General features: G+C 24.9%; 1 protein-coding gene across 4 annotated transcripts in view; it reads left to right on the top strand.

Moving 5' to 3' along the window:
- The first annotated feature begins 341 nt into the window (after positions 1 to 341).
- The window catches only part of LOC122509685 (spondin-1-like), a 28,257-nt gene continuing 2,042 nt past the window's right edge, over positions 342 to 26,556 (top strand). Inside the window, exons 1-13 of one of the 4 annotated variants that reach the window (XM_043623910.1) lie at positions 342 to 530; positions 14,376 to 14,580; positions 18,791 to 19,028; positions 19,699 to 19,897; positions 20,061 to 20,225; positions 20,861 to 20,984; positions 21,136 to 21,266; positions 21,475 to 21,664; positions 24,681 to 24,849; positions 24,936 to 25,317; positions 25,817 to 26,048; positions 26,138 to 26,308; positions 26,428 to 26,550. In XM_043623910.1, coding sequence (XP_043479845.1) covers positions 14,379 to 14,580; positions 18,791 to 19,028; positions 19,699 to 19,897; positions 20,061 to 20,225; positions 20,861 to 20,984; positions 21,136 to 21,266; positions 21,475 to 21,664; positions 24,681 to 24,849; positions 24,936 to 25,317; positions 25,817 to 26,048; positions 26,138 to 26,308; positions 26,428 to 26,550 — 2,326 coding nt within the window. In that variant the 5' untranslated portion in view covers positions 342 to 530; positions 14,376 to 14,378. Of the gene's footprint in view, positions 531 to 14,375; positions 14,581 to 18,790; positions 19,029 to 19,698; positions 19,898 to 20,060; positions 20,226 to 20,860; positions 20,985 to 21,135; positions 21,267 to 21,474; positions 21,692 to 24,680; positions 24,850 to 24,935; positions 25,318 to 25,816; positions 26,049 to 26,137; positions 26,309 to 26,427; positions 26,551 to 26,556 lie in introns of all 4 variants that reach the window. The other 3 variants (XM_043623912.1, XM_043623909.1, XM_043623911.1) reach the window with 3 other exon arrangements.

Below are 26,556 nucleotides of genomic sequence, written 5' to 3'. Positions count from 1 at the left end.
ATTTAAAGACAATTTAATTTACTATAAAGGTTTCGATAACTTTATTATGGACATGGAATCATTTCTTCATAATATTGAAACTAATGTTATTCGATTGAGGTTCACTATTCTAGATTTTTTGGACTTAGATAACGAAGCCAGAAATTTAAAAGAGTATTTTTTTCAAATCCTAAAAAAAAATATTATGGGTGTGTTTTTATATTTTCTCTATGAGAATAACGTATAAAGGGAGAAATTGACAGCGCACACGCGGGGGAATTCCACATGTTGTTGATGCGCGCGCAAATAATCAGTGATGTTGACCGTTTAACGTCAGACACATTTATTTGGTCAGTATTCGCCGTGTTTTCAAGCGCGGCAGTTAATGGAAAGTTATTTTTTTTTATTTTATATAATTCCCAATAAAGTGCATATTTCACGTACACGTGACTTGTTTCAGTGGCAAGTCTCTTCTCACATAATGGCACAATTTACTTACTAGTCATTTGTCCCTGTTGCATTATTATTGTCGGAATATCATCAAATTTAACGTAAGTAACAATTTAATAATTTTTGTATTTCTTTTTTTTTAATTTTATTTTATATGAATTATAATTTATCATATATGTAACAATTTAAATAATTAAAAATTCGGTGTTTATAAAAATGATTTTTTTTTACTGATGTTTATAATTTGAACTTGAAATTTAAATAGTATATTTATATTACAAATTTGTTTTTTATTATATATTTGAGTAAAAGTAAGAATATTAAAATTAACTTTACTTATGCAGAAAAAATATTTTCAACTTCAATTAATAATTTTTGATTTTTGTGTAATAAATATAAATTATAAAAATACTTTTTTGTAAAGAAACAAAATTTGTAACTTAGTTTTATTTTTTTAACTTTTTATCTTCGTTGAAACAGATCAAGTTTTAAATTCTGTATCTTGGGGTACAGAACTAAAATTTTGATTTTTCTAAAATCATAATTATTATTAAATTATTTAAAAAAAAACCTTTTTTTTAACTTTTTTTGTTATTTTTTTTATTTTTTTTATTTTTAATTATTTTTTTTACTGTATTTTGCAAATATCGAGAATAATAATAATTTACAAATTTTAATTTTTTTTTAAATTTAAAAAAAAAATTTTTTTTGTCCTACCTGCACGAAAAGTATGTCATTTCGGGCACTTAAGGCGGGCGCAAAATAACACATTACGCCCGGGAGTGGAGGAAGCGGGCGGAAAAGTATTTTGCGCCCGCTTGTATGACGTCAGCGGGCGGTAAAGTATTTTCCGCCCGCTTCCCCTACCTCCGAGCGGGCGGAAAATACTTTACCGCCCGCTTGTTAATTATTTGATTTTCTTCATTAAAATGCGACATTTTCGACTTTCTTTTTATGTTGACTATAAAACTGCAAACATTTTCAACTTGTTTTATTTTGTCTATAAAAATTTGCAATTTTTTTTTTCTCTAAAAAAAATAATGAGATATTTGGTTTTGTTTCCATTTCGTTTATCAAAATATTGTCAATTTTAAAAGTTCCTGTTTCAGTTTTGTTCAATTATTAATTACTACGTTCTAAATAAATACTATGTTTCCAGAATACATTGTTTTTTATTTCTATTTTAAAACTTCTATCATTAGAGACTTCATTCGATATAATATTTATATAGAGCTTAATTTTTAACTAATATGAGAGTTTAATCGTGCGTGCCCTCAATGCCATACTTTCCATGCAGTTAGGACAAAAAATTATGTTCGCATCATGGGCGCAAAGGTGATTACGACTTTGGCGAAATTTCGGGACCTCGGGGACACTTTCGCTCCCTCGGCTTCGCCTCGGGCGCGAAATTGTGTCCCCTCGGTCCCTTCATTTCGCCATCGTCGCAATCACCTATTTTGCGCCCTTGTTACGAAAATAACTATTTATTCTCACTCTTTCTCTTTAAGAAGCCTTGGGCTTGTCATTGGAAAATAAAATCGGGTCACAGGGGAAAAGAATTTCTTATTTTTCTTATTCCCACTGATCCTCGGTAAGTTTTCCCTAAGTGAAGATAGATTTGCGTTCTTTTTTTTTCTTTTTTTTTTTTTTGCTAACTTACCGAGATTCTTGTTAGTTTCTTGTTAGTTGACGGATTAGAATTCAGCTCTCGGCTTAAACATCTAAGGAGATCAACTTCCGGTGTATCTTTTCGAGTGGTTCGCTTAATTAATGCGCAAGTCAATTTAACTTTTGACCAACAACAAAAAGGCTGACTCATTTAATTAACTTTTCTTTCACTTTTATTATTAGTTTTATAACTAGGGTGATAACAAATGTAAATAAGTTTTGTTGCTTTTTTTAGTTTACTTTTTTTTGTAAATTAACAACTTTTTACAAACAAAATAGAAAATAATTTATTTATTTATTATTTACTATCGTTTTCGTTTATGTATTATTTCTACTATAAAAAAATTGACAAAAGTAATAAATTTATTTACTTTTTTTTCATTTGAAAAATTATTGAATACTTGAGAATAAAATAAAAAGTAAAATAAAAAATTAAATATTAAATAAAAATAATTAAAAATAAAACAGAAAGAAAAATTTTAAATATTAAATTTTTTTTATTTATTAATCTATTTCAATATTTCTCATCTAATTAATTTATATTTTCTATTTTTGAAATAATTAAAATTTTTTTTAATATTGATAATTTTCAGTAATATTAGTTTTATTATCTGTATTTACAAATAAAATTTACATAAATATATATATGTTCAACTAAAAAATTCTTTTTCAAATCAAAGTGCAACTCAAGGGCACCAACTCAAGATAAGAAGAAATTTATAAATAAACGAATGTAAATAATATAAAATTTTTTCTTTTGTATTTCTTCAATAAATAATTTAAATTTTTCAAATATTTGAACACATAATGATGAATATTTAATCCTGTTATTTCAATTTTACATTTTAGTGTTGAATTTAAGGGAAATGAAAAATTTTTTTCAATTAGTTAAAAAAATTCTTTTATGTACGAAGTCAGATTTATTTTAGATCATTCACTGTTATTTTATTCTTAATTTTCACGCTTAATACCTTTTCTACTTTTTTCCCCTTTCAACCTTCGTTCTCCCTCGGTATTTTTTTAAGACGGCCTTGAATGTCAAAAAGATTTCTCTCATATATATATAATTCTTGAAATTAGAATTTGAAACACTTTCAAGTTTTTATGGACTTTTTCTTTAAATAACAAATTATGTATTGCAAAATTACTTTTTTAGAATTAAATAAGTAATTTAATAAACATATAAGAATAAGTATATAAATGAATGAATAAATAAATAAATAAATAAAGTCATAAAATAAATATAAATAAGTTGGTAAATGAATTAATAAATAAAAATAAATGTGTATAGATATAAATATTATAAAATCGAAAATACATGAAGTTGAAATAATTTATTAGATTTCTACCTGCACGAGTAATAATTCACATTTTATTTGAAGAGCAATTTAAATCATTTCTGTCATGATTTTAAATATTTATATTTTTATATGTTTATATTTTTATATTGTATATATTTATGTTTATGAAAATTTTTAATTGTTAGAATACAAATTTTTGTTATAAAATAAGTTTTAATTATATTATTTTCAATAAATGTAAATATTATTATATTAACAGTTCCATTTTAGAGAAAACAAAGTTAGGTTGCAGCTGTTGGTTTAATGCAATATGGTGAGGCAAGTTTACATAGATAAAATGTATAACTGCAATTTATTCTCACAGGATTTATGCTAATAAACCAAAAAGCAAGAGAGAGAGAGAGAGAGACAGTTTGAAATTCTTCTTTATTATCAGAGTTTACGAGAATCCTGAAGAAAGGGGTTGAAAATAATTTGCAAATTCATGTCCCTGTACCTATATAGAAATAAAAAAATAACTATTTCCCAAATTAATAAATGTCACTCGTTGAAAATTTATTGGATTATAAATATAAGAGTAACGAATTGTCTCGTTTGTATATATTCTTTAAAATGATTCAATTATTTTCAAAAAATATTCGAAATTCATTTTCAATATCTAGTATTTTCATAAAATTTAGCAAAAGAATTCAAATAAAAAAATTAAAATTCATCGACAATTCAATTATTTTCATAAATAATAAAATATCCACAGGAATTCAATTAATTTAGAATAGCATTTTCAAAAAAAAAAAAAATTCGAAAAAATGAAATTAATCAATTATTTAACAAAATTTTTATATACAATTTTTCAGAATAATTCAAATATTTTTACTACAAATAACATTTTTCATGGAAATTCAATTTTTTAAAAAAAAATTTCTGATAAAATACTTAACATGAATTCAATTATATTCATAAATAATAGAATTCATGGAAGAATTTCAATTATTTTTAATACTATTTTAAATTATTTAATCGAAAAATTCAATTAACTTTCACAAAATAATGAAGAACAAAGAATTCAATTATTTAAAATAAAATTTTCATAATATTTATTATCGAAAAAATTAATTATTTAAACCAATGTTTATGAAATTCTTATGAAGAATTCAATTATTTTCAAAAATAACAAAATTTTTCACCGAAATTCAATTCTTCTTAAACATTTTAATAAAATTTTTCGCAATAATTCAATTACTTTTTATAAATAATAAAATTTTTAGCAACTATTCAATTATTTTTGAAAATTAATAAAATTAATAAAATTCTTAGCAACTATTCAATTATTTTCATAAATAATAAAATTCATAGCAGGATTTTAATTATATTTAATACAATTTTACAGGAATTTCTCAAAAAATGTAATTATTCTTAAAAATTTAATTTTAATTCCTTGAAAAAGTCAATTATTTTAAAAAATATTTTTTTATATTCTTTGAAAGAATTCAATTATTTACAAAAATATTAGAATTTTTCACAAGAATTCAATTATTTTCAAATATTTTAATAAAATTGTTCGAAAACAATCAATTATTTTAAATACAATTTTATTCAAATTTTTTTGAAAGAATTTAATTATGTCGACGAATAACAAAATTATTCCCAATAATTCAATATTATTTTGAGGCATTTTAATAAAATTCTTTGACAAAATTCAATTATTTTCATAAATAACAATATTCATCACAAGAATTCAATTATTTTCAAAAGTAATAAATTTCTTCTTGGAAATTCAATTGTTTTGAAAAATTCTAAATAAAATCGTTCGAAAAAATTCAATTATTTTTATAAATAAGAAAATGCTTTTTAGAAATTCAATTATTTAAACACAAGAATTAAACACAAGAACCACAAGAATTCAATTATTTAAAATAAAATTTTCATAATATTTATAATATTTCGAAAAAATTAATTATTTAAAACAATATTTATAAAATTCTTATGAAGAATTACAATTATTTTCAAAAATAACAAAATTTTTCACAGAAATTCAATTCTTTTTAAACATTTTAATAAAATTTTCCACAATAATTCAATTATTTACAAAAATATTAGAATTTTTGACAGGAATTCAATTATTTTCATGAATATTAAAATACTTCTTAGAAATTCAATTATTTTTGAAAATTTTTAATAAAATTCTTAGCAAGTATTCAATTATTTTCGCATAAATAATGAAATTCATCGCAGGATTTCAATTATTTTTAATACAATTTTACAGGAATTTTACAGGTACATGTGTTTAAAAAAAATGTCTTAAAAATTTAATTTCAATTCCACGAAGAAATCAATTATATTTAAAAAAATGTTTGTTTAAAATTTTTTCGAAGGAATTCAATTATTAACGATAAATAACAAAATTATTCCCGAAAAATCAATTATTTTGAGGCATTTCAATAAAATTTTTTGCAAAATTCAATTATTTTCATAAATAACAATAGTTGTGTAAAAATCATCGTAAGAATTCAATTATTTTCATGAATAATACAAATTTCTCTGGAATTTAATTATTTAAATTAGAATTTGAATTAAATTAGTCGAAAGAAATCAGTTGTTTAAAAATGTTTATAAAATTCTTGACAAGAATTAAGTTAAATTACTTTTTATAAATATTTAATTTCAGGAAAAAGTCGGGAAAATAGAAAATATGGAATTGGATTTTTGTCAGTTATGTGAAGTTTCTAAAACCAATTTTGTTTTTGGTCGTCAAGTTTAATTTTTCGATAGTTACTTTTTTACTATTTCTTTTTTTAGTTTGAAAGCTACTTTTTTCTCCTTTTTTAAAATTAATAATTATCGAGAGCGAAGTCTGTTAATTTTTTTAAGATTTCACTCTTTAAAAATTTATAATTTGCGGAGATACTATCGATTTATGAATAAATTAAAAAATTCATTTTTTTAAGTCACATAGAAAAAAATTTTCTGCAGTAAAATAAAATAATAATATATTACAACTATCTATCAACGTATACAGGTATTTTGTCTTCTCTTGTATTTACTGATGCGCTTGCACTCGGAATAATGCATCAAAATTAGAGCACATCAATCCTCCATTATTGACATTTCTGACAGAGTCAGATATTTTGATAAAAAAAAAATTCTTTTTATTTTTAACATAAAAAAAACCCAATTTCAAAATAATGGACATGATTCATCATTCTTTTATATCTAAACAACTAAATAATAAAAATCGGACGTTTTTCTTATAATCTAAAGAGAAATAAATTGACATACAATCACATAAAGAAAGAAAAAAGTTCGTAAAAATCTTGTAATTAAAAATTTATTTGCAGTGATGAATATATGATTTTTAATACAAAGAGAAATTCGCCATTTTATCATGAAAAGTGACTCTTATTCATACTGTGAGTGAGACTTTTTTTGAAGCTTGTTTCCGGAGCTTATTGGCAATCCTGAAGGCAATTCTTTCTTTAAATTGCACATCCGGCCTTTCGTTCTGCCTCCATTTAGATGAATTTATTCTCAGTAGATATCTATTTTTCTTCTACATTCAACTTGCACCTGCAATAGGGATTTGACCTGCTTTAAAATCCGGATTTCTCATTTTAAATTCCACGTTTCGGATTCCTCATTTCAAATTCCATATTCCAGATTCCACATTACAAATTCCACATTCCGGATTCCTTATTTCAAATTCCTTATTCCGAATTCTACATTTAATATTCCTCATCTCTTATTTTAAATTCTACATTCCGGATTCCTTATTTTAAAATCCACATTCCAAATTCCACATTCCGGATTTCTCATTTGAAATTCTACATTCCGGATTCCTTATTCAAATTCCACATTCCAGATTCCACATTACAAATTCTACATTCCGGATTCCTTATTCAATTTCCTTATTCCGGATTCCTTATTCAAATTCCACATTCTAGATTCCACATTACAAATTCTACATTCCGGATTCCTTATTTAATTTCCTTATTCCGGATTCTTATTTCAAATTCCAATTTTGCGAAATTTTACTTTTACGAATTGTCATTTTTTCGAAAAGCTATTTTTGCGAATTGTCATTTTTGCGAATCGACATTTTTACGAATTGTCAATTTTCCAAAAAGTCATTTTTGCGAATAGCCATTTTTACGATTTGTCAATTTTCCGAAAAGACATTTTTGCGAATCGCAATTTTTACGAATTGTCAAATTTCCGAAAAGTCATTTTTGCGAATTGTAATTTTTGCAAAAATTCCTATAGTGAATATATATATATATATGCATACAAGTTTACTATAGGAATTTTCGCAAAAATAGCTTTTCGCAAAAGTGACAATTCGCAAAAATGACATTTCTCAAAAATGACAATTCGAAAAAATGGCAATTCGTAAAAATGACTTTTCGCAAAAAATGTCTTTTCGCAAAAATGAAATTTCACAAAAATGTCTTTTCGTAAAAATGACTTTTCGAAAAATTGACAAATCGTAAAAATGGCGATTCGCAAAAATGACTTTTCGGAAAATTGACAATTCGTAAAAATGGCGATTCGCAAAAATGACTTTTCGGAAAATTGACAATTCGTAAAAATGGTCATTCGCAAAAATGACAATTCGCAAAAATAGCTTTTCGCTTCTCTCTTTCGGGGTCATTAAAGGATTAAAAAAATTCTCATAACACCTTTTTTTCGCGTTACAAATTGTGTGACCCAGCCTTAGAAGAAAATTGAAAATTTACATTTTCAAAACTCTCTCGCATTTGATTTGAACTTCTAGCTTCAAAGATAAGCAAAATTATGTTATTTAATTAATAAACTTCATTAATACCGTATAGACGTAGAGAGTGTGTAAATTGGACACGATTTTCGTGACAAGAGAGAGAGAGATGAATTTTGTCAGTATGAAATATTGATTGCTTTCATTAATCGAGCTACTATCGAATGAGACTAAACATAGCAGAAGCAGCCTGATAAACCAAATACGGGTTCTCTGTCAATGTCTCGTTTAATAAAGCTGCTATGGTCGAGCTTTCAATTGGAAATACAACTCTCCCCTCGAAAAAGTCAGTCAAATAGGAAAATCAATTTCATAAATTTATTTCCAATTCTGAAGAAATCACTAGATTCCGTATCTTAATTCGAACAAACATTTCACATATTTTATTCCAAAAAGTAATTTGACAATTTGACAAAATTAATTCATTTACAAAAATTGACACAAAAAAGGAATTGTAAATGCAATAAGACAGTTATTTTCACATCAAAATAAGAGGATAAGTCGATTTAAAAAATAAGGGTGAAACTTGGAATGAGTGACTTTTTTTTAAATACTTTTTCTCTTGTGTGACTAAATAATGGATATAGGACATGGCGTTTGTCTCGATCTGGCATTCTGCCATTTCCGCTGTTCAGCTCGACCGCAGAATGTGGATGGGAATTCAAATACATAATACCACGTACTCTCACAGAGATGACTCATCAGAGCGCAACTATGGTTTTGCTAAATAGCTTTCTGCATTGAGTCTTAACAATATAAATTCACTTAACAATGTGTTCACTGTTTTCGAAGTAATTCCCTACTCGAAACTTTGTAAATTCGATACAGTTGCTTATTTTTAAGATTAATTAATAAACGGGTAGTCCACTACTGGAAATAGATCGAAGGGTGGAAACATACGAACAGCCTGACCCCTTTTTATCACTGAATCTCTTGATAGAATGAAATAATAAATTCCGTTCGCAATAGATTAACCGCTGTCGATAATTTATTCCCCACTGTCGATACTAGTCTATCGTTGAGTGTAGAGTAATGAATTATTGAGCGGCGCACTTTACGCCTTCCTGGCAAAGTCTCATGGACAATAGAGAACCCACCCGTTGTTTCAACAGGTGTACAATTTTCACTCGATTCCCCATCAGAACACTCTTGGATCGACGAGAATTTCATTCAATTATGTATACCAGGATTCACTTCCTCCAATAATTTCAAATTTCCCCCTAAATAGTTGGTCTTCAGATATCACAATCAATTTCACTTATGTCAAATAATTTTCCACTCTATTTGATCTTCTCTCAAATATACCCCAAACGTTGCAAATATTTTCCTTCTTAACTTAGAGAATTTTCAAAGTAAACAGTTAACTGCGGTAAGGTTTCTAAAAATTTCAGAGTAATTAAAATCGACGGTTTTAATTTAGAAAAATGTTGGGGAACTACTCTGCGCGTTCAATTGGTATAAAATATTAAACGTAATTTTTCACGATCATTCTATTTGCAAGCAGAGAAAAGAACTTCAAGTCGACGAAGAAAGTGAATGAAAGTGAAAAAAGAACAAGGGAGGATTGATCGACTGCCAGGAACACTATCAATATAATGGAACCAGGCGTAATCGACTGAACGGAAAATAAAATTAGTCATTTTCTGATAGTGTGTTAAAAAACAAAAATGGTTTTATAACAGAGTTTAGAAAACATTTTTTAATTATAGTTGAGAATTATTTATAATTCTAATTTTCGTTGCAATTATAAATTTAACATTTTAAAATATTAAGCTCACCTTTCGCAAAGTGGTTTTCCTACTAAAACCTACATTTTTCTGTCTTTAAGGGCATTTGAACCATGATGACGTCACAGATTTAAAACTAATGCTTTGCACAAACTGTGACGTCATCAAGGTTCAAATCCCCTTAAGCTACTTTTTGATACGGTTTTAAAATTAATTATCGAGACGATGCCTGTCATTATTAAATGACATTATATACCATTACAGGGCTCGGATCGTCTTTAAGACTCAAAAAAGTCGCTTTAGTCGCATAAATTTACAACAAAAGTCACGAAAAGTCGCATAAATTTCCGAAAAAGTCGAAAAAAAGTCGCATTAAATCTTAGAAAAAATCAAAAAAACAACAAAAAGAAAACATAAAATTGTCAAAATTGTTAAAAAAAATTACATTTCTCGACAACAGATACATTAATATCAAACAATACGGAATAAAATTTTTTTAAAAATTTAATAAAATTCATAGCAAAATTTTAATTATGTATTATTAACATTTCTTTAAAAATTCTCTTTAAAATGTCAATTATTTTTATAAATAAAAAATTCTTCTCCGAAATTCAATTATTTAAAAAAAATTTTAATAAAATTCAATTATTTTCAAAAGTAATAAAATTCTTCGCAGAAATTCAATTATTATTCAAAATTTTACAAATAATAAAATTCATCATAAAAATTTCATTATTTTCAAAAGTTCTGATAAAATTCTTTGCAAAATTCAATTATCTTCAAAAGTCAGAAAATTCTTTACAGAAATTCAATTATTTTCAAAAAATTTTTTTCTTACATTCTCCTCAAAATTTCAATTATCTTTATAAATATCAAAATTCTTCTGCAAAATTCAATTTCTTTTAAACATTTCAAAAAAAATCTGTTCAAAATTTCAATTATCTTTGTGAATAATAAAATTCTTCTCTGAAATTCAATTATTTACAAAGAATTTTAATAAAATTCATCCTAGAAATTCAATTATTTTCAAAAGTTATAAAATTCTTGTCAGAAATTAAATTATTTTCAAAATTTAAATTATTTTTATAAATATCAAAATTCAATTACTTTTAAATATTTTTTAAAAAATCTATTCAAAATTTCAATTATCTTTGAGAGTAATAAAATTCTTCTCTGAAATTCAATTATTTGCAAAAATTTTAATAAAATTCTTATCAAAAGTTAAATTATCTTTATAAAAAATAAAATTCATTCTAGAAATTCAATTATGTTCAAAAGTAATAAAATTCACCCTAGAAATTCAATTATTTTTATTTTTTTTTAATTTCTCGTCAAAATTTTAATTATTTTTATTAAATAATAAAATTCATCCTGGAAATTTAATTATTTTCAAAAGTTCTGTTAAAATTCTGTGCAAAATTCAATTATCTTCAAAAAGTAAGAAAATTCTTGGCACAAATTAAATTATTTTTCAATTTTTTTTCAATTCTCCTCAAAATTTCAATTATTTTTATAAATATTAAAATTCTTTTGCAAAATTCAATTACTTTTAAACATTTTTAAAAAAATCTGTTCAAAATTTCAATTATTTTTATAAATAATAAAATTCTTCTCTGAAATTCAATTATTTTCAAAAATTTTAATAAAATTCTTGTTAAAATTTTAATTATCTTTATAAATAACAAAATTCATCCTGGAAATTTAATTATTTTCAAAAGTTCTGTTAAATTCTTTGCAAAATGCAATTATCTTCAGAAAGTAAAAAACTTTTTGGCAGAAATTAAATTATATTTCAATTTTTTTTTAAATTCTCCTCAAAATTTCAATTATCTTTATAAATATCAAATTTCTTCTGCAAAATTCCATTTTTTTAAAACATTTAAAAAAAATCTGTTAAAAAATTCAATTATCTTTTTGAATAATAAAATTCTTCTCTGAAATTCAATTATTTGCAAAGAATTTTAATAAAATTCATCCTAGAAATTCAATTATTTTCAAAACTAATAAAATTCTTGTCAGAAATTAAATTATATTCAAAATTTCAATTATTTTTATAAATATCAAAATTCGAGACGCCTGTTTATCCCCGTTTATGCAAATGCTCTAATAGTCATTTGATCTAATTTAAAGGTTATAAATATTCAAATGATCTAAAGAACATTGAATATAATGTGATTTTATATAAAAGTCTAATTAATAAAATGAGTTTATTCTATAATTTATTTTTAAGCCAATAATCAAAATATCCAATTCGCATTTTCTATAATCATAAGCAATTATAAAATTTTTTCACGCAAACTTTCAACTGATAAAATAGTTGTATAAGCCAAAGTTTATTTTTTATAATTTTATAATAACCTAATTTTAAAGTGTTATAATTTTTAATTTGTATAAATTGTAATTTAACAAATGTCTGTCAAATCTAAATGTAGTAAAATATAATTTATTTAAATAAAATATCTTTTTTAAAAAATGCTAACAACCTCGAATCGTCAATTGATCAAATATTCAAAACATCTAATCGTCATTTCGTCCAATGCTAAAAACATCGAATCGTCAAATGGTCGAATGCTTAAAACATCGAATCGTCAATTGATCAAATATTCAAAACATCTAATCGTCATTTCGTCCAATGCTCGAAACGTCGAATCGACAAAAATTGGAAAAATTTGCTTGGTTTAAATAAATGTTAACTTACATCAAGCAAATTTTTCAACTTTTTCTCGATTCGACGTTTCGAGCATTGAACGAAATGACGATTAGATGTTTTGAATATTTGATCAATTGACGATTCTAAGTTTTAAGCATTCGACCATTTGACGATTCGATGTTTTTAGCATTGGACGAAATGACGATTAGATGTTTTGAATATTTGATCAATTGACGATTCGAGGTTGTTAGCATTTTTTAAAAAAGATATTTTATTTAAATAAATTATATTTTACTACATTTAGATTTGACAGACATTTGTTAAATTACAATTTATACAAATTAAAAATTATAACACTTTAAAATTAGGTTATTATAAAATTATAAAAAATAAACTTTGGCTTATACAACTATTTTATCAGTTGAAAGTTTGCGTGAAAAAATTTTATAATTGCTTATGATTATAGAAAATGCGAATTGGATATTTTGATTATTGGCTTAAAAATAAATTATAGAATAAACTCATTTTATTAATTAGACTTTTATATAAAATCACATTATATTCAATGTTCTTTAGATCATTTGAATATTTATAACCTTTAAATTAGATCAAATGACTATTAGAGCATTTGCATAAACGGGGATAAACAGGCGTCTCCAAAATTCAATTACTTTTAAACATTTTTAAAAAAGTTTGTTCAAAATTTCAATTATCTTTGAGAGTAATAAAATTCTTCTCTGAAATTTAATTATATGCAAAAATTTTAATAAAATTCTTATTAAAATTTCAATTATCTTTATAAATAATAAAATTCATCCTAGAAATTCAATTATTTAAAATTATTTTTTTAAATCTCTCGTCAAAATTTTAATTATCTTCATAAATAATAAAATTCATCCTAGAAATTCAATTATTTTAAATTATTTTTTTAAATCTCTCGTCAAAATTTTAATTATCTTCATAAATAATAAAATTCATCCTGGAAATTTAATTATTTTCAAAAGTTCTGTTAAAATTCTTTGCAAAATTCAATTATCTTCAAAAAGTAAGAAAATTTTTGGCAGAAATTAAATTATTTTTCAATTTTTTTTAAATTCTCCTCAAAATTTCAATTATCTTGGTAAATATCATAATTCTTCTGCAAAATTCTATTACTTACTAATGTTTTATAAATTCGTTCCCAATAATTCATATTTTTTCATAAAAAATAATTAAAAATTTTTTTTATAAAGTCTTATAATATAAAATATGATTCTATCACTCGGTCATCTTTAAATTATTATAAAACATGAAGACATCGATTGCTCCGAGTCCAAGACTCGGAGTGATCGATTTCTTTATGTTTTATAACAATTTTTTATAAGTTGTTTAATTTCAAAAAGGTTTGAATTTAAATCTTTTGAAAAATTTTAATTCCTATGGAAAAATAATAATTAAATATTTATTTAAAAAAGAAATTATTGATGTTTTCGAAAAATATGAAAGAAATTTGTAAATAAATGTAACAGAACATTTTTTTGACTCAAACTTTTTTCTTTAAATTTAAAATTTTTTTTTAAATTTCTGTCCCATTTTACTAAAAAAAATCTCGAAAAAGTCGATTAGTCGCATTTTTTCACAAAAAAGTCGAAAAAGTCGCACAATCCGTGCCCTATCATTATTATCACTGAAGGGTGTAAATAGGAAAAACACCATATTTAAAAATTTTCGTCGTTCTGGTTCACTTGATCTTGCATTTGTAATTGATTATATTGTCAATTCTCTCTTTCCTGAAAAAAACAAAAAGAAGATTAATATTTCAAAAAATAAAAAAATTTCAATTTTTTTTCCAGATAATGACAAAGGCGTCAATTTCAATCGGACTGATTATTTTTCTATCATCGATAATCAGTGGTTTGACACTTTTTTGCAACCACATTCCACCCCATGCATTTGAAACACCACGAACGCCACTTGAGGATGAGTTTCAAATTGTTATGAGTAACGTCAATCGCACCGATTATTTTCAAAGTTACATGCCACGCACCAATTATATGTGTGAGTACAAAAAAAATGATTTATTTTCAATTTAATTTTTAATTTTCATTTTTTGGGACAAAATTTTCCATTCTGTAAAAAAAATGCATTTTCTTCGAATATTTGCATTTAACAATAAAAATCTACAAAAATAGTTGGATAAAATTAAGCACAACGAATGAGAAAATTGGTACTTTAAATTTTTTAAAGAAAACAATTCTTTTAGCAAAGAAGTAAATAACAAAAATTTGAAATTTATAAATTTTTGAACTAGTGTATATGCGAAGTGTTTGTTTAGTGGAAATAAAGTTACTTCCAAGTTTCTAGACATACTGAATGTTTTAGTAAGTTGGATACACTTAGGTTTACATTGGAGAAGTCGAAAATGCTATATACATACTCGTAGTAGTGAATACAAAATGAACACAAAGTGAGATGTATATTGTAAATAATAAATTTTGCCACTCTAAAACGTATACCTTTATATTGTTACAAACTTTTTCACTGACACGTATTTTTGCAATTTTTTCCCCTCTTGAAATATTAGTGGCAAAAATATTTTCTCGTAAATAAATATAAGGAATATTTTTTTACTTTCAAGGATTATTTTTTTAAATATGTAAATTTTTTCCAAGTATTTAAAAGCTTTTTTAGTATTTCAATTTTGTAAATATATTTATAATTATTTTCAGATTTTATACGTATATTAACTACAGAATTTAATCCTATTAAATTTCCATTCGCAATAAAAAAATATAAATAAAATTCCGGTGTTAATATAATATTTCGAGAATCAGTTTTGTGGGATAAAATATAGGTCAGTATTTATTCACGCAAAATATGGTTAATTTACATATTTTGGCTTTTAGCAGATTAATGAATAACTACCGTAAATAAAATTCTACAATTGTTTTCGTATATATATAGTTTTGTAAAAGTTAACCAGAGTTGCAGTTTCACTCATTGAATTGAATTAAATTGAAATCGCATATAACAGCATTGAGCTTGTAATGCGGTTACTTGATTGCACGTGTCTAATGGTCATAGAGATAATACGATTAAGAGGCGCAATAAAATAATCGGTCTGTCAAATGCACGTTACGTGACAATTTAAAAACATTTTCATTTTCCCCCTGGCACGTGTCTTCGAGTTCTTTATATTTCAATTTCGCGTTATTATCAATACAACTGTAATAATAATTAATTAAATTTATAAAATTTTTATAGGTTATGTATGAAACGAAATTTTATAATTACTTACAACTTTCGGTCCTTTCGGACAAATAGTAAAGGAACTTAGTTACATATTTAAAAAAAATTCGTGTCAGTCAGTAAATAAATAAACGTTGCACTAAACAAACATTAATAAATGAATAAATGTGATAAAATATAAGTGAATTGTTACAAAATAATTAAGAAACAACGACTGATGCCAACAGGCGGAGGATTTTCGATCACAAATTCTAAAGGCGAATACTAACCTATACTGAGCGTAATGGCGCGAAATTCAAATGCATTATTAAATGTAGATAAATAGTTTTAAACGCTAAGAAGATATCAGTCTTTTAAAAATAATTAAATAATTATTTTAAATTATTATTAAAATTATTTTAAATTATTTTTAAAATTATTTTAAATTACTTTAAATTATTTATTAAAATTATTTTTTATATCACCGCAGTTTAAATTATTTATTTAACATTAAAATTCGTTTAAAAAAATGAAAATATAAACTTTTATTAGATTAATTTTGTTACTTGCGCGAAATATAATATATTTTCTATGAAATTATAGTTTAACTTAATTAACGAGATCCGTTCGCAAGTTACAAGTATATAAAGTTCTCGAGGGACAGATTGTTGCTCGTTGCATTTATGGCTTCGTGTATTATGGGTCTTCGCTTTTCAACTGCCTTTCCTTTATACTATTTTAACTTAACATCAAATAATATTAAATTTTATAAAATTATTCGCATAAATTCACAAAGTAACTTGCACTTTAATATTGTTGTTCATCAGCGCATATCAAGTAGCGAACAATTATTTTCAGTTTTACACATAATTGTTGACTGCAACAAATGTAGTTAATTAATTATAATAAAACTTTATTCTATATTAACAAATTTAATTTTTACGAAGGAAAACAAACTTTATTTTCATCTTTTATTTGTCACTGTTTTAAATACTTTTTATTATTATTATTATTATTATTATTATTATTAGTATTATTACTTATAAAACTTTTTTGAAACTCCCGTTTTTCTCAGATAATATTATTTTCAAAAAATATTGTCCGGGACATTAATTAAATTAAATTTTGCCTAATTTTAATTATTAATATTCATAAATTTTTTTTATTTTCTTCTTTCCATATAGTGTATAATGAAATTAGTCACACGCGATATTATAATTTAAACCTTCGTAAAGGTATCGCATGTCCCATGCAATGTCACATTTATTACTCAAGTTCATTGAAAATATCACGTATTTAAAAATTATCATTTCTCAGAAATAAAAAAAAGTTTGTCTGTTAAATTTAATATTAACAAATAAACATTTACTACTTAATTAGTGATTGTTGGAAATTTTCATATTATACATAATTGCCGCCTTACCATAATTGATAATTAAAAGTTTAAAGATTGATGTTTCAAAAATATTATGTAAATATAAGAAAAATTTATATTTTCTAAATGTTAAATTACTTTTAACTTTTAGAAGTTATCAAAACTTTTGAAATTGTGCTCTATGGTGCTCTATGGTGCTCTTGGTGCTCCTTATTGACGATGAAAATAAAAAGAAGTTGGGGGAAATGGAGGAAACTCATTAAAATCATATAAATTCTTGCATGACTGAAATGCAAGAGAATTCTTTTTTTTTAAAGAAATTCGACAGTTTTCCAATTTGAAGTTGTTTCCAAGTTATCGAGCGCGCTCACAATTATTTTGCCAATATCAGTCAGCCAAGTATAGAATATTTAGGAAAGTGTCTGCTATCATATTCTGGAGCAATGCAAACATTTAATCCTGACCGTGGATTTTGCTAATATTCACTCAGCCAATTTCCAACTTTTAATTTCAAATTATAAACGTCAGCAAAAATAATTTACACAGCGTTTATTTCATTTTTCATTTTTCCCAAACTATTTTTCTTGAGTTTTAAAAATTTCTATTACTTTATTGAAAGTTTATGTATAATATTTATCTTCGAAGAGAAATAAATTGTTAAATACAGGCTTCGCACTCATCTGCTAAAACCTACTATTTACTACTTTTTATACGTTATTCTACTACTTAAGTACTTTTTTTAGATTCATCAACTAAAATAAAAATTCAATTCTTTCTTTTTAAATATGAAAATAGGAATCCATATGAATTCCCACTATACATATTTTATTATCAATAGGGAATTTAATACTAATTTTAATTTTTATATTAATTTGAACATTAATTTTAATTTTGCATATTTAATATTTCTTTTAATGCATGTTTTCCCTCTGTTTGTATTCGTCATTGTTTCACAATCGACATAATATGTTTTAATCTATATATTGGAATATTAGCAAAACATTGTTGTTGTTTAATGTCAATAACAGTTTTCACAATTTTAATTAAATTTCATATAAAAATTCGATATATAAATTAAATTGGAAATAATTGAAAGAAAATTAAGTGCATTTACTGTTTGGCTTTGTTGGGAGGAAAATATTTGAAAAAATAATTCACTATCTCGATATATGAGGGAAAAAAATCACATGTATATACTATTATTTTGATGGAAAGTAATAACAAATAGACTAAACCAATATTATAGCAATATATATGCCCTGGGGTCACTATATATATGTATATATGTATAACTTAAATTATTTACCGAAGCGAGATTTTTATCAGCAAAATTCTCAATAAAAACGATTATTATTTATGGTCATCGGTAGAATAAATTCAATTATTTATTTTTACAAGGATTTATATTTGTTATAGAACATTTTTTTTTTACTCTTTTAGTGATCAAATTCATGAAAAAGTTTTTAAAAATTTAAAAATTTAAAATTTTTAAATTTAAAATTTTTAAATTTTAAATTTTAAAATTTAAAAAAAAATTTTTTTTTTTAAATTATTTTTTACATATATCATTAAAACTGGTATAAACCTTTATTTTAAAGCACCTTAGAATTATCGTAAGTCTTTGGCATTTATATATACAATTTGTAATTAAATTCTTTTTTTCAGTAACCATCGAAAGTGGTGAGAGTCAGGGTCCAGCTCACAAATTTTCCAGTTTTTTCATCATAGTCTCAAATGAAAATGAAACACTCGACAGTGGAACATTGATTGTGATTGATGAGACTTTATCTAAATATTCGGAAAAATGTGAAAATGCAATTATCGAAACAGCCAAATTACCAAAAGAATCAGTTTCAATTATTTGGAGAAGTCCAATTGAAGATAGTGGTTGCGTCCGAATAAGGTTTTTTTTTCTTTAAAAAATGATAATTATATTATCTTACAATTAACATTTTTGAAGTGTTTCAATCACCGATTGTTATGAAACTTATGAAACTTGGTATAATTATTCTAAATCTAAATTTATTCTAAATATTAAACATATATTTTGTTATATCGACTGAAAAAAATTTTTATGAGTTAAAAATACTCTTTTACCCCTTAATATGTACGTTATGTATTATCGGTGGTTTACGGCGTCTTTTATCGCGAATCTAGTCATTTTTTCAAAATTCAAAATGGCGGATCCAATATGGCGGACGATTTTTTAGAAATTTGATTCAATTCGCTTGAAACTCGTCACTCGGGGGTTTTTGGGGTCGCTAATTACGAATCTGAAGTCAGTTTTTAAAAATTCAAAATGGCGGATCCAATATGGCGGACGATTTTTTTAAAATTTGATTCAATTCGCTTGAAACTCGTTACTCGGGGGTTTTTGGGGTCGCTGATTACGAATCTGATGTCAGTTTTTAAAAATTCAAAATGGCGGACGATTTTTTAGAAATTTGATTCAATTCACTTGAAACTCGTTACTCGGGGGTTTTTGGGGTCACTGATTATGAATCCGGAGTTAGTTTTTCAAAATTTAATTTAATAATTTTCAAAAATAATATAAATTGAATTAAATTTCCCAGGGCCCTAGTGGTGGAGACGCCAGAAACATGGTACATGGAAGACGATGATGCAAATGAAAAACTATCGTTACGCATGTGTCCAAATCCCAAAGCTGAGGAGGATGAACAGGGGGAAATTCTCGATAAATGTTGCGCTTGCGATGAAGCAAAATACGAAGTGGCATTCGAAGGTCTTTGGTCCCGAAATACTCATCCTAAAGTAAGTATACTATATAATATGTAAAAAAAATATCATTAGAAAAAAAATGAACACAAAGGGGAAAATATTAAATCCCGTTTGTCTATATAGATCGGATAAAATTTTCTAAAGCGATTAATTATTTAATAAGCATTTTAATTAAAATTCGTTTACATTTTAATAGGATTTCCCAAGCAAAGCCTGGCTCGCTCGATTCTCGGATGTAATTGGCGCATCGCACACGGCAAAATATCGTTTTTGGTCATATAATGGAAATGCAAGCGAGGGATTAAAACAAGTGGCTGAACATGGCTCAACACGTGTCCTTGAATCTGAATTAAAAGATCAGGTTAGTGAGAACGAAAAAAGCATTTTTTATTTCCAATAATTTGTTCAAATGAATATCAATATTGAATGCGAGAAAATTCGGAAAAAAAACTTTGATGTACCTTTTAATAAATATTATGTTATTAATATTATTATTTATTTATTTTATAATAATAACAAACTATTTGTTTGAAATTAATAACTGAATTTTGATTATTTACATTTATAAAAAAACGTTGTTATTATCTATGGACCCAACCGGGATAGATTTTGAAAATTCAAAATGGTGGATCCAAGATGGCGGATATATTTGTAAATTAATATTTCTTTATGAAACTTGTTACCTAGGGGTTTTTTGGGTCCCTGATTACGAATCTGAAGTCAGATTTTCAAAATTCAATATGACGGACCCCTTTTTTTTTTAAATTGGTAGATTTTCATAAAATTTGGTATCTACTGGTTTCACATTGAATTATTTTTATTTATTTTATTTATTTAAAAATTGTCGTAATTTTATAATGTTTTATAATGTTTAATTTTATAATGTTGCAATGTAAATGAATTATTTATCAAAATAAATTATTATATTTATTATTCATATAAATATAATATTATTTATAACATAAATAAATTGAAAGAAAAAAAAAATATTTCTAGAGTGAACATATTAGGACGATTATCAAAGCGAGAGGAATTAGTTATCCAAACGTGACTGGAAAAACGTTTGCCGTTTTTCGAGTGGATAGAATGCACCACCTAATGTCGCTGGTCTCAATGATTGGTGAATATAATAAGAAATTAATCCAAGGAGAAAAATTTATTTTTACCAATAGTTTAGAATTTATTTCTGTATTATACAAATAATTAAAAATCATATTACTAAATTATTTTTTTTTTAACATCTATTTTAAATTTTATATAAATTTGAACAGACCCATCGCCAGATTGGTTCGTAGGGGTTTCAGGACTCGAACTTTGCTTGTCGAACTGCACTTGGATTGAGCACAAGCAATATAATTTGTACCCGTACGATGCGGGTACGGACGAAGGAATCACTTACTTGGTAATTCTTTTTTTTTCATCTTCAAAACTATAATTGAACTGAGAAAAAGGAACTAAAACAAAATTAATTTTCTACGCAATTCGATGTTTTTTATTTCACTCTATTTTGTAACAAAAATGATTTTTTAAAATTTTTTGTTAAAATTTAATTGTTTAAAAGTTTAGTATTAAATTATTTATTTAAATAAAAGATATTTAATTTTTTTAAGGCCGATGATGTGCCAACGATTCCTCAACAATCAATACGTCGGATAACGACGTCATATCCAAATGACAGTGGATCGCCATTCTTCGATCCATTTAACAGTGACATGAAACCAATGGCGAAACTTCATATAAATCGTCAGAGGATTTATGAAAAAGTTTGTGAGGGAATGCAACAAAAACCATCAAATTCAGGTGGTCGACATAAAAAATCTAAAAATAGCAAGTATTCCTTTGGTTTTGTCTTTTATTTTGCTAACATTCTCTTTCATTTTCATCATAAGCCAATAATAAAATTAATAAATGAATTATAACTATAATTGAGGATTTTAAACTATAATCTCATTAATTTTAATAATTTCATATTTTTTTCATATTCTTATTATATAAGTCTTATATATTTATATTCTTATATATTTCTAACTTTTTTCAAAATTATACATTATCTCGAATTTGCAACGTTTTGTTTTATACTAAGGTTCTATCATAGAATTTACAGGTGTCGATTTTTCCGAAAATTACAACTAGGGTTGACCCCTTAGCATTAATAGTATAATAATTAATTAATTAATAATAATATAGTAATAATAATAGTCTGTATAATTTTTTTCACAACCTATAGATACGATGCATACGCTTTTTTGAATTTAGTGTTTATAAAGCATGAAACATTTATGATTTCAAAAAATTTTGTTGATTTGTGTCCTATGTGTTAGATCTTGATTATATTAATATTTTTATTAACTAAATCACAAAGTATATATTTCTCAAGTATTTACACAAGTTTTGTCGGATTTCTAATTGCACCAACCTTTTATTTACTTAGCATCTTAATATTTTAAATCCATTCGATACAATCAGGGCTCGGATTGTGCGACCTTTTCGACTTTTCTAAGGAAATGTAACTTTTTTCGACTTTTTTGTTAAAAAAAAAATGCGACTAATCGACTTTCTCCAGATTTTTTTTCAGTAAAATGCGACAGAAATTTAAATTTAAAGAAAAAAGTTTGAGTCAAAAAAATGTTATGTTACATTTATTTACAAATTTCTTTCAAATTTTTCGAAAACATCAATAATTTCTTTTTTAAATAAATATTTAATTATTATTTATCCATAGGAATTAAAATTTGTCAAAAGATTCAAATTCAAACCATTTTGAAATTAAACAACTTATAAAAAATTGTTATAAAACATGAAGAAATCGATCACTCTGAGTCTTCGACTCGGAGCAATCGATTTCTTCATGTTTTATAACAATTAAAGATGACCGAGTGATAAAATCATTAATTTAAATTCTAAGACTTTATAAAAAAAAATTTTTTTTAATTATTTTTTATGAAAATATATGAATTACTGGGAACAAATTTATAAAACATTAGTAATTGAAATTTTAACAAGAATTTTATTAAAATTTTTGCAAATAATTGAATTTCAGAAAAGAATTTTATTACTCTCAAAGATAATTGAAATTTTGAACAGATTTTTTTAAAAATGTTTAAAAGTAATTGAATTTTGATATTTATAAAAATAATTGAAATTTTGAAAATAATTTAATTTCTGCCAAGAATTTTATTACTTTTTGAAGATAATTAAATTTCTAGGATGAATTTTATTAAAATTCTTGGCAAATAATTGAATTTCAGAGAAGAATTTTATTATTCACAAAAATAATTGAAATTTTGAACAAATTTTTTTTTTAAATGTTTAAAAGAAATTGAATTTTGCAGAAGAATTTTGATATTTTTAAAAATAATTGAAATTTTGAGAAAAATTAAAAAAAAATTTTTTGAAAATAATTGAATTTTGCAAAGAATTTTATCAGAACTTTTGAAAATAATTAAATTTTCAGGATGAGTTTTATTATTTATGTAGATAATTAAAATTTTGACGAGAAATTTAAAAAAATATTTTTAAATAATTGAATTTCTATGATGAATTTTATTATTTATAAAGATAATTGAAATTTTAACAAGAATTTTATTAAAATTTTTGCAAATAATTGAATTTCAGAGAAGAATTTTATTACTCTCAAAGATAATTGAAATTTTTAACAGATTTTTTTAAAAATGTTCTAAAGTAATTGAATTTTGCAGAAGAATTTTGATATTTATAAAAATAATTGAAATTTTGAGGAGAATTTAAAAAAAAATATTTTAAAAATAATTGAATTTCTAAAAAGAATTTTTATTACTTTTTCAAAATAATTGAATTTTGCAAAGAATTTTAACAGAACTTTTAAAAATAATTAAATTTCGAGGATGAATTTTATTATTTATGAATATAATTAAAATTTTGACGAGAAATTTTAAAAAAAAATTAAAAATAATTGAATTTCTAGGATGAATTTTATTACTTTTGAACATAATTGAATTTCTAGAATGAATTTTACTATTTATAAAGATAATTTATCTTTTGATAAGAATTTTATTAAAATTTTTGCAAATAATTGAATTTCAGAGAAGAATTTTATTATACTCTCAAAAATAATTGAAATTTTGAATAGATTTTTTTAAAAATATTTAAATGTAATTGAATTTTGATATTTATAAAAATAATTGAAATTTTGAAAATAATTAAATTTCTGCTAAGAATTTTATTACTTTTTTAAGATAATTGAATTTTGCAAAGAATTTTATCAGAACTTTTGAAAATAATTAAATTTTCATGATGAATTTTATTATTTATAAAATTGTTGAATATAATTGAATTTCTGCGAAGAATTTTATTACTTTTGAAAATAATTGAATTTTAAAGAAGAATTTTATTAAATTTTTTTTTTAAATAATTGAATTTCGGAGAAGAATTTTATTATTTATAAGAATAATTGACATTTTAAAGAGAATTTTTAAAAAAATGTTAATAATACATCATTAAAATTTTGCTATGAATTTTATTAAATTTTTTTGAAATTTTATTCCGGATTGTTTGATATTAATGTATCTGTTGTCGAGAAATGTAATTTTTTTTGACAATTTTTACAATTTTGTGTTTTTTTTAATCGTTTTTTTTTTTATTTTTTCTAATATTTCATGCGACTTTTTCGGAAATTTTTGCGACTTTTCGTGACTTTTGTTGTAAATTTATGCGACTTTTTTTGAGTCTTAAAGACGATCCGAGCCCTGTACAATGTTTATGAATTACGCAAAAAACAATTTTCAATACATTAAGAAAATATTACGTCCCCTATTAAAATAGTAAATATTCACTGTAGAAGCCTGCAGAATGACCCCTTGGGGTGATTGGGGTCCCTGTTCAGTGCAATGTGGCCAGGGAACGAGTTTAAGACAAAGGCACTTCGTTGACAATTATGCAGCGACAAAAACAAATTGTAAAGATTCGCAATCAGACAGAAAAATTTGCTACGGAGGAGGTGGTCCATGGTAAGTTATTATCTACTGCAAAATGCTTCACTCACTTTCTCTCCTAATGGTCTAAAATTAAATGTTTACTTATTCCCCTTTTCAAGTGAAATGTCAGCAAAAGATGCGGCTATTCTGAACAGTAAGGAATGCGAATTGGAGCAATGGAGTCAATGGAGTGAATGCTCCTCAACGTGTGCACCATCCGTACAAGCTAGGAAACGCATATTCATTCATAAAAAGCATCAAAAGCATTGCAGGAATGTTTCAAAACCACCACGTTTAGAGCAAACAAGAAAGTGTGATCTCCCAGCGTGCGAGCAATGCGAGGAAGAGCCATGTGAGGAGGTAAGAACATCCCTCGAACCCACTGACATTGAAAGTGTCACTGAAACCACAACTGAAAGTAATGATGATCCTGAGGATGATGATAATGAGGGAGACGATGATTCGGAAGAAGAAGTGGAGATAATCGAGGAATGGCGAGAGGTATAACGGCAAATTTTTTGTATTCATTTTTTCTGATGACTAGAAATCAGAGAAATGCGAAGAATTCACTTTATTCACTTGATGACTAATATCGACATCTCAATTTCATGTTTCACATTAACGATTACTTAATATATTTTCGAATATTACTTATGAGATTACCTTTTTTGTGAAAATGATAATTTTATGATGAACAAATTGCTTGAGAATAAGATATTTTTTAAAGCATTTTACTAACAAAGAACAGTTTCACTGGGCCATTTCTCGTGTCGTCATTCCACTTCAGCTTTCTCATAATATATGCGAAAAATAGTGCTTAAGTACCGCAGTAAGTTGTTTCATTTAATTAATATTAATAATCGACAATTCTCATAGGATCATTAGCCGAATTGCGTGACAATTGTCAACATGCACTAGTAGTATAACTATAATAATATTGTTGTCTTCATGAAAATGGCATCGTACGATTTTGAATCAGAAATTTAATTTCCAAAAACAGAAATGCCCGAACTCTCGATTCTCTGCGTGGTCCATATGGACACCATGCAGTTCAAGTTGTGGACCAGGTGTCATGATGCGTTCCCGAATAATTGAAAAAAATGTCAATAATGTTGGGGAAGAAGTGCAGGACAGTGAGGATGAGGAAGATAATCTTCAAGAGTGTACAGTGCAGCAGGCTGCATGTACCGCAAAAATAGAAAGTTGCAATTACACTGTTGAAGAAGCTGAAGGTAATTAGATTATAATTAATTAAACATTAATCTTTCATACCCAGTGTATGAAAGATAAATCTCTGAAAGGAAATTTCTCATAATTCCAGAAATATGTCTCGAACCAAAGGATCCAGGAACATGTTCGGGGAATATCATTCGCCTTTACTATGACAAAGATGCCGGTGAATGTAAACACTTCAGTTATTCAGGTTGCGAAGGAACGAGAAATAATTTTCCAACAGCGATTGATTGTGAGAAAGTATGCAAACGGGGTCAAAGTAAGTTTTCTTTCAAAAACCCTACTGATGGATTATTGGAATAACAATTTTAACTAATGTTACATCTGATTAACAAGAAAATTTCTAATTGAATGCACGCTTACTAACAAAATAATCAGAGGACACTAGAACGAATCATTCAAGTTCCGTAAAGCACTTTCAAGTATCAATCAGCAGTGTTCTTAGCTATCATATTCCAGTACAAGAACAACGAAGTCCCAAATCTAAACGCGCCAGATCTGGTGAAA

This window comes from Leptopilina heterotoma, unplaced genomic scaffold (assembly GCF_015476425.1).
Source record: "Leptopilina heterotoma isolate Lh14 unplaced genomic scaffold, ASM1547642v1 Lhet_61, whole genome shotgun sequence".
Lineage (NCBI taxonomy): Eukaryota > Metazoa > Arthropoda > Insecta > Hymenoptera > Figitidae > Leptopilina > Leptopilina heterotoma.
This window is presented reverse-complemented; position numbering and strand designations above follow the sequence as displayed.